The sequence below is a fragment of the Haemaphysalis longicornis genome, unplaced genomic scaffold (genome assembly GCF_048455015.1).
Source record: "Haemaphysalis longicornis isolate Haplotype H1 unplaced genomic scaffold, Haemaphysalis longicornis Haplotype H1 scaffold_2, whole genome shotgun sequence".
Classification (NCBI taxonomy): Eukaryota; Metazoa; Arthropoda; class Arachnida; order Ixodida; family Ixodidae; genus Haemaphysalis; species Haemaphysalis longicornis.
Window position 1 is genome coordinate 283,190,412 of NW_027526295.1, and position 10,774 is coordinate 283,201,185.

The following is a 10,774-nucleotide window of genomic DNA, read 5'->3' on the forward strand; positions in this document are numbered from 1 at the left end:
CTTCCCGTTTTTCCTGCCTTCGTGGCTGCAATTTCTTCTTTATTCGTGCCTTGCATGTTTTTCCCGTATTTGGCGGCGAATTTTCTCGTAAGCGAATACTGAATGCGAACGCAAAGTGTGCCTGGATCAGTGCCGCCAAAGCAGCGTAAAAGGAACAAGAAGAAAGGACTGATGTAAATTCAATTGTCCCTGCGCTTCATTTTTGCGTGTGCGTGTCCTCGTTTGTACGCGCGGCAACTTATGTAAAGTTCATTTCCAGCGACTGCTGTCCCTATTAGAGCTCGTAGAGAGCTACCCGAAAGGCTTAACGACTGGAAGCTGTTTCAAAAAACAAATATGTTACGTTCGAGCGCTCTTCTAAGCAACCATATCAAAGCGTGCCGCTCTAGAAATGCGTCTGCAGGCGTTCTCATTGCTTGTTGAAAAGATGGGAGGCCATTCACCTCTTATTACGTTTTTATTTAATGAAAACTAGTGTTTAAGCTTGAGCACGGTATGTATAAGGGAGTATTTGAAGCAGAATTTATACCATGAGCGCTGAAGAGTACGGTGTTGATACCGTGCGGGCTTTATATCACCACATGGAGGGTATAACATGTACTGCAAGTTTCTTGCGTCGCCGTTGAGGGGCTTGGAAAATAGCTTTTTTCAAATGTGTCGCACTTCGTTTAACTTAGAAAATTCGTGCACTTTCGTGGATGCCATGCACCCAGAAAAGTGTTCGCTTAAATGTATTTTTTTCCACTTGCAGTTTCTGCTAGCTTGTAAGTATTGAATTCCCGAAAACAGGGGCACTATTTGGAGTTTTATTCACATCCCGTAAATAAACCTGAATTGTTTTTCAAAAGTCGCCGATTTCCCTTTGGCGTTCGCAGGTGAGAAACCAGCGGCGATGCAACACGACGGGAAGCCTCTTTCGTCCTCGGGCCTCCCAAGTGCGCCGTCCGTACTCGCAGGGTTTGGTGCTGCCCTGGCCGTCGGTTGCGCGTCCCTGTTTGCCACGCTGAGGTAACAGAGCGTCGCCCACTTCCCGACCACACCGGTGCTGTAGTGTCGACAGCGCGCCAAACAATCGTCCACCACAAGATTGTTCCAGTGAAATGGACACTGCGACTTTCTCGACAGGAAGTGACGTCCAAAAGAAAAAAAAGAGGGGGGCAGCTGAAGACGAAGGCGCAGGCGAACGCGGATGAGCCTATGCTCTTCAACAAGCTGATGAACACTCGAGAGAGAGACTCGTGCGCGTTGCTCATCATCACTACTGGTGTTTCATGCGTTGCTGCTTACTTTGTGTTTCCGCTGATTTCTTTCTTGTGGAACCTTGCAAGATTGCAAGTGGCCTCAGTGACTGTTCGTGATACTCGATGTATGTTACATAGCAGTTGAGACCGAGAACAATAATAGTGTAACATAGAAGAAAAAAAAACGTAGAACAGGCCAAGCAGGTACACAGCTTGGAGAAAATATAGGGTGACACTCCGCCTACTGGTGAAACAAAAGCTCGCTCTTATGCGCTCTGTACCCAGCAGCCATGTGAAACACACACGGATCAAAAGAACGCCCGGCGGACTATACGACTGGACACCCTCTATTCAGCCATGCATTCAAAGGACGTTGGTGAGTAAGAAAAAAAAAACAGCCCATTTCTCGTCGCTCACTTCTATCGGTATTCTGCACAAGACCAGTGGAACTGTTGGCGAAACGCTACCCTTTCAGTTTTAATATACACGTAAAAAAATAGCCAATTCACTAGTGAAATAAACAGATCACCGAAGTCGCCAGTTTGGGAAGTTTCCTATAATCAGATAAAAACAAGCGCTAAAGTTCTTTGGTTGATTTACTAAAACATCTTCTCCAAGAGCCTTTGCACAGTGATCTGCAAGGCTTTGGAAATCAGCTGACTCTTCCTTGATAGCACAGCGCTTCCTAAGAAAATGAGATGCCCCTCAACGCATTAAGACTTGTAGATTAAGTTTTGTACGTTACGCAAAAAAGAAAATGGATTTTGCTGTTACTACAAATTGCGGTGCGAACGCTGGAGTGTGTCTGCTGAGTTAAATCTTTATAGGTACCTCGAAACCACAAGCGCTGCTCAATTGGTATCCGCACATTCCACAGCCTAAGTGGGCAGGCCAAAAAACTCAAACGAAATTTTACTATTCAGATGGTAGGCCCCAATATTAATTAATTAATAATTAATTAAATAATTCATTCATTCATTCATTCATTCATTCATTCATTCATTCATTCATTCATTCATTCATTCATTCATTCATTCATTCATTCATTCATTCATTCATCTATAAACGTATTCTCATTTCAAGTGGTTCAGTTCTCCAATCGACAAGCGAATTTTGCTTAATCGCAATTTCGAAGCAAAAGCCTTACTTCTTTGCGGACTATTGTCTACAACGCAGCTTGATACCACACGTCTCTCGTGATGTGGTTTCTATGTAAGACAGTTTAAAGCGTGAAAGCAAATGTACGCTACCGTCTGGTGGCTGCTCCCAAAGTGTTCTCTCGAAAAGGGCGTTTATGGTGGAGGGAAAGTGAAACCATGTAATCGAAAAAAGAAATCGACAACACTGCGAAATTTTGAGAGTGTTTTTTCTGCTCAGCCTCCCCTTAGAAGTTTCTTTTTCTTTATTATTGGCACTTCTCCGGAATGTGTGCATTTAAGGGTTCTGAATTTAAAAAAAAAAGAGTGTGATTTTAGACGTGTCGAAGTATGTGACTAAGAAGTGCGTATTTGAAAATTATGGGCTCTGGTCATAACGTTTTTGCACAATAATTAAACTCGCTGATGGCTGATTTCGGATAAGATCGAACAAAGGGTGGCTGGTCGATCTCTTCAGTGTGCTTGAGTTATTTTGTGGCGTTATCTGAAACTTGTATGGCCCAGATTCAAAAATATTTTCCCTTGAAGAGAAAGGCGCCTAACGGAAAATTTTCTTGAATCGGCGCAATGCAGACCGCCGCCGCTACCTCCCGTGAGCTTCGGCCAAATTTAACGACGTCTATCCACGGCAATATTCGGAGCGGTAATTCGTACATTTTATGCCCAATTTACTGCTGTTGTACATTTCTCTAAACAATTTTGTTTTTTACAAGAATATAAATTTTTTATGGGACTCATCAAGGATAGTTCGCGAGTAGTGAAAGAATTTTACAAGTCCATTTACGGATGAGAAAAATGAATGCGCTATTGTTTCAGGGGGGTCCGTGCTGAATCTGGGACGAGTAGTCACACCGCCCATATATGTTACTAATCAATAAATCCCATAGGGCACTAAGACCACGCAATGAAAAGCGAATAGATACAACGTTTTAGGAGATGTCATGGCACGCGTTAATTTTTGAGTTAGTTGTATTAATAGTAAAATATTGGGCAATTGATTATGTCCAGTAGAGCAAACCACTAAGTGCAAGAATAGTGGATATCATCATCATCATCATCATCATCATCACAGACTATCTACGCCCACTGCAGGGCAAAGGCCTCTCCCATTATTCTCCAATTGCCTCGGTCCTGTGCCAACTGTGACCAATTTATACCCGCAAACTTCTTGATCTCATCTGCCCATCTAACTTTCTGCCGCCCCCTGCAACGCTTGCCTTCTCTAGGGATCCACTCTGTTACCCTCAATGACCAGCGGTTATCTTGCCTTCGCATTACATGCCCTGCCCACGTCCATTTCTTCTTCTTAATTTCTACTAGTATGTCTTTAACACCAGTTTGCTCCCTGACCACTCCGCTCTCTTCTTGTCCCTTAATGATACACCTATCATTTTCCGCTCCATTGCCCGCTGAGTCGTTCTCAATTTAAGTTGAACCCTCTTAGTGAGCCTCCAAGTTTCTGACCCGTAGGTGAGTACCGGTAAGATGCAGCTGTCATACACTTTCTTCTTCAGCGACAATGGTAGGCTGCTATTCATTATCTGAGAATGTCTTCCATATGCCCCCCACCTCATTCTGATCCTTCTAATTATCTCTGCCTCATGGTTGGGATCTGGGGTCACAACTTGGCCTAAGTAGATATATTCGCTTACCACTTCCACTGCCTCGCCACCTATCTCAAACCGCTGTGCTGTCCCGAGGTTATTGATCATTACTTTGGTTTTCTGCATATTCATTTTCACGCCCACGGTTCTACTCTGTTCGCCCAGTGCGGAAAGCATGCTTTGCAATTCGTCCCCCGAGTTACTTAGCAAGGCAACGTCATCAGCAAATCTGAGGTTACTCAGGTATTCTCCATTAACCCTTACTCCCACCTGTTCCCAATCCAACGTTCTGAATACTCCTTGTAAACATGCTGTGAATAGCATTGGAGATATTGTGTCTCCTTGTCTGACACCCTTCCTTATAGGTATTTTACTGCTCTCCCTATGGAGGATGATGGTAGCTGTAGACCCATTGTAGATATCCTCTAGTATAATGCTCATCTACCCCCTGGTTCCGTATTGCATGAAGTACTGCTATGGTTTCGATCGAGTCAAATGCTTTCTCATAATCTATGAAGGCTATATATAGGGGTTCAGTATACTCAGCGCACTTCTCTATCACCTGATTGATCGTGTGAATATGGTCCATTGTTGAATAATCTTTACGGAACCCTGCTTGTTTTTCAGGTTGACTGAAATCTAAGGTTGCTGAAATTCGGTTAGCGATTACCTTGGTAAATACCCTGTAGACGACTGACAGTAAGCTGATCGGCCTGTAATTTTTCAAGTCCTTCATGTCGCCTTTCTTATGGATTAAGATGATGTTCGCGTTCTTCCAAGATTCCGGTACCATTGCGGTCATTAGGCACTGCGTATACAGGTTTGCCAGTTTTTCAAGTACAATTTCTCCGCCATCCTTCAAGAGGTCTGCTGTTATCTGATCCTCGCCAGGTGCTTTGCCCCCTTTCATTTCTTTCAAAGCCTTCCTTACTTCTTCGGTCGTTACTGGTGGGATGTCTATCTCCTGTGAACTACTGTCTCGTTCGGCATTATCCTGTATGTCCTGGCTACTGTACAGATCCCTATAGAACTCCTCGGCCACTGTGACTATTTTATCCCTATTTGTGATGACATTGCCTTGCTTATCCCTAAGTGCATACATCTGATTTTTCCCCACGCCAAGACATCTCTTCACTGCTTTCAGGCTACCTCCGTTCTTTACAGCGTATTCTATCCTCTCCATATTATACTTCGGTATGCCAGCTGTCTTACGCTTATTGATTAACTTCGAGAGCTCCGCTAGTTCTATTCTTTCAGCTGCGGTGGAGATTCTCATGGTTTGCCGTTTCCTGAGTAGATCTTTCGTCTCCTGAGAAAGTTTACCAGTATCCTGTCTAGCCATAGTGCCCCCGACTTCTACTGCACTCTCCGTGATAATGCGTGTAAGGTTGTCGCTGGCTTTCTGTGTCGTAAACTCGGCTTCCTCGTTAAGAGCGGAATATCGGTTCTGCAGCGCGATCCTGAATTCTTCTACTTTACGTCTACTTTGGTGGATATAATAGTTGTTCTCAAAACCAGCTCCCAAACGGAAGTCCGTTTGGGAGCTGGTTAGCACGCCCGCAGCTGCTCAGAGGGTTCGCAGGAATTCTGCACTGAAATCGCGGGAATTACGCATCGAAAAGTTCGCACAGCATAGCACCTATGTACGGGACCGCCTTTCAAGCTTAATATCTGCATTGGGCAGTGAAAGTACCAAAATGACCGTACATAAGTCTGGGTGAAGCGCGCTGAAGGTGAAACTTAAGTGTTTGTCTTTCTTGGTTCTTGCTGAACGAGCTCTTCTGCTAGCTTTTATGTTTGTGCCCTTGTTCACTTATTAGCTGGGAAAAAAGCAATTGATATTCAACAAAGGATGCGGACACTTCAAACTAGAGTGGGTCTTAAGAGTTGCTATTTGAGGGGTTACCACAGCTCTCGGATGAATGAACGGAAGCAGTCTCTCATCCCCTAGGCTCTTCTTTTATCTAGAAACTGAACAATACGTTTCTCTTGGTTGGCCGGGATTGAGAGGTTCCACCATTTTCCAACTGCATTGAAATTTCGCTATGTAATGTTAATTTAGTCTAGGGAATCCAAGGAATTAATGATGAAAAAAATGTAGAGCGCCAAGTGTGTTTTCGTTCGCGGTTATTCGTTCAACCCGGCTCTTCAACAATACGTTGCTTCAACAATAGCATGTTGAAGCAACGTACCAGATCTACAAAAATGTTCGAGCCTATTTATTGTAATTATTAAGGGGGCTCACCTTATTGTACTCCTATGGGACTCGCTGAACTGTGGCCCAGGCTTAAAAATCCCCGTCTACCAATAAGAAAAGGTTTACAAACCCATAGACAGGTTCCAATGGACCAGTTTGTTATATTTAGAGATATATCACTTATTTAATGAGATAAAAATGAAAAAGAGCACATTTTAGGTTATCAATTTTCCATTAGACGGCGCTAGATGCCTAGCAAGTAAGAGTTCTGTGTATTTATTTCAGTGCAGAAGTCTTATAATTTAAAAATAAAAAATAAGCAAACTAGGCTGTTGTGAACATTTGAATGCATTTGTAAAACATTTCGATTTCGTGAAGGATGCTTTTGAAGATAAGATAGTAAGTCCCATAGAAATGTTAACAAATGAGTCCACTTAAACTAACCATGTATGTCGTGCAGGGAAACCATAAGAGTAGCAAATTGTAAGTTAAGCATGGTTGCTTGTGAAATCGCGCAACATCACTGCCAGTCCTTAACTACCTCCAAACGCGTGGGTCACCTGGAAGGATTCCCACGCCTCGCTGCCGCCAGTTTAATTTTGTGCCACTTAGGTGCCGCTTTAAGTAGTTTCAAGAGCCGGCAGGGCAGCGTCACCCAATTGGAATTCTAATAATAGTTTATACAGAGACACATCAGTAACTGAGATTTATTGTGAAGAAATCGATTGATGGAAAAATGTTTATCATGATTTGTAATCTCGCTGGGTTATTTTTTCTTCAGGTTCATTCGGCCATTTTCATCGAGGAGCCACCTGATGTATCGGCGGCACCGCTGGACACGTGGGAACGCTTTTCTTTGTCACTGGGTCCCCGCCAGATGCACGGAGGCCCTATCAGCATGTAAATCTAGTTCAGATGCAGCTTTTGTAACCGCTATTTCGACGGCTGTTTTCACCGCACACAGCGGACGGAAGCCTGCCGAGGCTCACGGGCTTTGTTGTACACGATGCATCTACGTAGGAGGTGACAGCCGCCTTGCGACATTGTTACGGGTTGAACTGCTGTTTCGAAAAACGCGCTCTCTCGCTCTGCATGAATCGTTACTGTAGCTATATTTTATCTTCGTATTTTTGTTAACTAGAGTTTTACTCGAGCAAGAGTTGAGAAATCGATGTAAAACGACTGCTGGTATGGCTCTTCGTGGTGTTGCGTCTTCAGAATAATGTGGCTCTTTATGAAGCTGAAGTTTGAAGGCTTCGGTGTTCCCAATACATCGAGGCGCAGTGTGAACACAATAACACTCAGGATCGACCCCATCTGGACGAAAGCTTCTGTGTATATAAAACGCGCGGAGTCGTTGGTGCATCTCTATCACGGCCGGCAGTGTGTCATTTTGGGTTTGCTGTTTGAAACAAAGGGATTCAGGATAATTAGCTGCAGCCAGAAAAATAGGCGTAAACGTAGACTGTGGTATAAACTTGATTCTGGCTGGCGGCCATCATGTCGTTGCTAAACGAACATTACACGTTAGAAATGAACCATTTTAACCAGATCTCGAAATGTTTTGTACCTAGTGTGAAAAAAAAACTATTCCTCTATGCTCAATCTTAATAAAAACTCACACGGTTCGGGATTGTTTACGCATCCAATCTTGTATGTGTGTGCATATTTTGACCCGAAAAATCATGTCGGCTCTGTAAATTTTGTAAATAAATGCCAAGTTACCATTGAATGGTGCTACGCTTACATGTTTTCTGAAGCCGTGTTTGAACTGCAGCCCTATTATGGCCAGGCGATTGTCGTTACAAGGCGGTGTTTAAATCAATGCAAAGAAGACAAGGTAGCTGCTTCACAGGGCATGTGGCATGTACGAATTACGAGTCGCAGTGGTTCTGCCTGTGCGGAAAATTTGTTAGTAATGCCGCTGAGTAGTTTATTTTAAGTATATATATATATATATATATATATATATATATATATATATATATATATATATATATATATATATATATATATATATATATATATATATATATATATATATATATATATATATGTGTGTGTGTGTGTGTGTTTGTGTGTGTTGAGACCAGACATATTCAGTTCCAGAACCTTCAAGAACTTAAAACTATAGGAGCCTGATCTTGAGCCTGTGCTGTGTGTTTTAGAAGGGGAGTATGTTGATAAGTATAGAAGTTTTCCAATACGAGTGTTCATCACATGCCACGCCGCCGAGGAGGGAATCGGAGAGAGTGACAATTTTTTAAATTTTGGGAGGAGAGGGCAACGAACAAAATTAAAACAGCTAAGTCGGTTCTTTCAATAAATGCTAACCAGAATAAATTTCAGTAGCGTAGTTGCGAGAAAATTTACCGTTTAGATTTGAATGTAGGCATACTTTATTAAAGGCTTGTTTATAACAAAAATAGATGGATTTCGTACGGTTGCTCTCATATAGGAGGCCGGGTTTTTAAAGCGCTTGACAAGGTAAGTGGACCTAAATGCTCTGCATGCATGCATGGAGAATGCTTGATACCTTATCGTAATCATACAGGGTACAAACTCTCTTCCATACTGCGAACAGGGCAGACAAACAGACAGAAACACTACAAATCTACGTTAGCGAAAGGTACACAATACCCGACAAGATGGCATAATCCAGTTTCAGATGAAAGATACAAGCACAAAAATATATTTACAAAACGATAGCAGTTCATTTCAACAGATACCTCTATACATAGCCTAAGGTTCCCATCATACAGGTCGATGCAGGATACCATTGGATCCAGTGACTGACTAAAGTTTGATGGTTCACTGCTTTGAGTGAACTTATATCGATTAATATTCCAACGCAAACGTTTCCTTCGCTTTTGCTTGAGCCAAAATTCCTACTCTATTTAGTTACTCTTTGGCGTTAACGAGTATGTCATTCCTAGATTAATTATTTGCTGTTAGCCTTGATTTGTGTGTAAACATCCCATCAGTCTGACGTAGAATCCAGGGGTTAGAAGGGTGCCGTATTATGATAAAAACAACGCACGAGTTCTTACCTCCAAGAGAACACTATGTAAGGTGTTCGGTGAAATTTGTACGAAACTCGCTGGTTTTAGCATAAATGGCTGAAGTCTAGCATAAGCTAAACAGTCCGTGTTCTAGCAATCGCGCGCTGTATTGCTTTCTTGAAGGAACGAAGCATTGCTAGAGCTTGTTGCGAAATAAACAATGATTTACGTTTTTTACTGCTTCGTCGCAACGCCAATGCTGTCAGGTTTGCATAGTCTCGGACAGGCAACTCTCCTCCCTCTCTTCATATTCGTGAAGACGGTAATGAATACGTGTGTCCCTCCTGAGGAATACGGGACTGGCAGCTTAATCATCCTAGTCCTCATGCCTGCACTCAAGGCAGCGAGCAGCGCGCCGTGATTCCGTGGCAATGCCTCTCTTCGCGTGAACAGGAAGCGTGATAGAGCTCTGCCTTGTGAAGTGCAGTGCCGTGATCCCACCTTTTTGGCCAATGCTGCAGTTTGTGAGCAGTGTAATGATCCGGTGCCGCACTTCCCACCAACAACCTTCATCCCTCCAACACCAAGCACCTGTGTAACGATTCCAGCATCTATCTTCCATACTGCTGGCACGGGTGGAAGTAACTACCCATCATTTCTGCTTGAAGAGTAGGGGGACCAGAAGAAATTGGATAGAATCAGTGGTTATTAGAAAGGAAAGTCATTTAATTGCACATTGGCATGGGGTACGTTATGGTTGGGACCAAAAGGATGAAAAGCTCGAGGAAACTAGGACAGAAAATTCGCGCTGGCTTCTACTAGGACGAATGTAGCTGATACACTTAGTCCACAGCATTATCGTTAAATTCGAGTGAGACAAGGCCATGCATATCGCCGCAAAGGAGTTCAATTCGGAGGCTGGCTTCCGCCCAGACAAAAATGCTAATAAAATGGGGAGCGAAAGACAGAAGTGGAGCTGTGAATCAAATCGTGTCACTAGCAAAACATAGCAGGGGCTGGATTCCCGGGCGTTCGCTTTTTCCGCCATTCAAACGGATAACGTGCAATAACTCTAATGGAAGTTATCGATTGTGCGGGCGAACACACTTGAGACACGGAAGCGTGCACTGCCGTGGAATCAGAGCGCGGTGGGCGCCGTGGCGACAGCGCTCGCCGAGACAGGCTTTTTTAAAGGCAGCGCTGGAGCGTCGTGTTTCCACGGGCACGTCGCGAGGCTTTGTCTAGAAACTGGAGCGTTTGCCGATGCGGAGGTTGTCATGGGAGTAGCGCGCTGCCTCCGCCACTTCCCCCACTTCACGAGTCAATATGGAGATCTCCAGGGACGGACCGAGTGCGGTATTTAACTTCTCAGGGATATTGACGTCATGCGAGAAGCCCCAGAACAACTGCGACGGAGTCAAACAATGGCACTCCGCAACCAGTTTACCGAAGAAGTCTATACCAGTCGTAGACTGCTGAGCGCTCTTTAAAGTTATGTACAGAGGGCCACTTAGCCTCACATAAAGTGGGTCGTTGTGCGTAACCGCCATAATACGCTTCGCTTCGATAGGCA

At 43.7% G+C, this 10,774-nt stretch overlaps 1 protein-coding gene across 1 annotated transcript in view; it reads left to right on the plus strand.

The window, feature by feature from the left end:
* The window catches only part of LOC144170769 (zwei Ig domain protein zig-8-like), a 327,868-nt gene extending 319,923 nt beyond the window's left edge, over window positions 1–7,945 (plus strand). The window contains exons 5-6 of the mRNA XM_077700757.1: window positions 876–1,617; window positions 6,981–7,945. Of these exons, the coding sequence (XP_077556883.1) occupies window positions 876–1,012 (137 nt within the window). The 3' untranslated portion in view covers window positions 1,013–1,617; window positions 6,981–7,945. The remainder of the gene's footprint in view (window positions 1–875; window positions 1,618–6,980) is intronic.
* The last annotated feature ends 2,829 nt before the right edge of the window (window positions 7,946–10,774 follow it).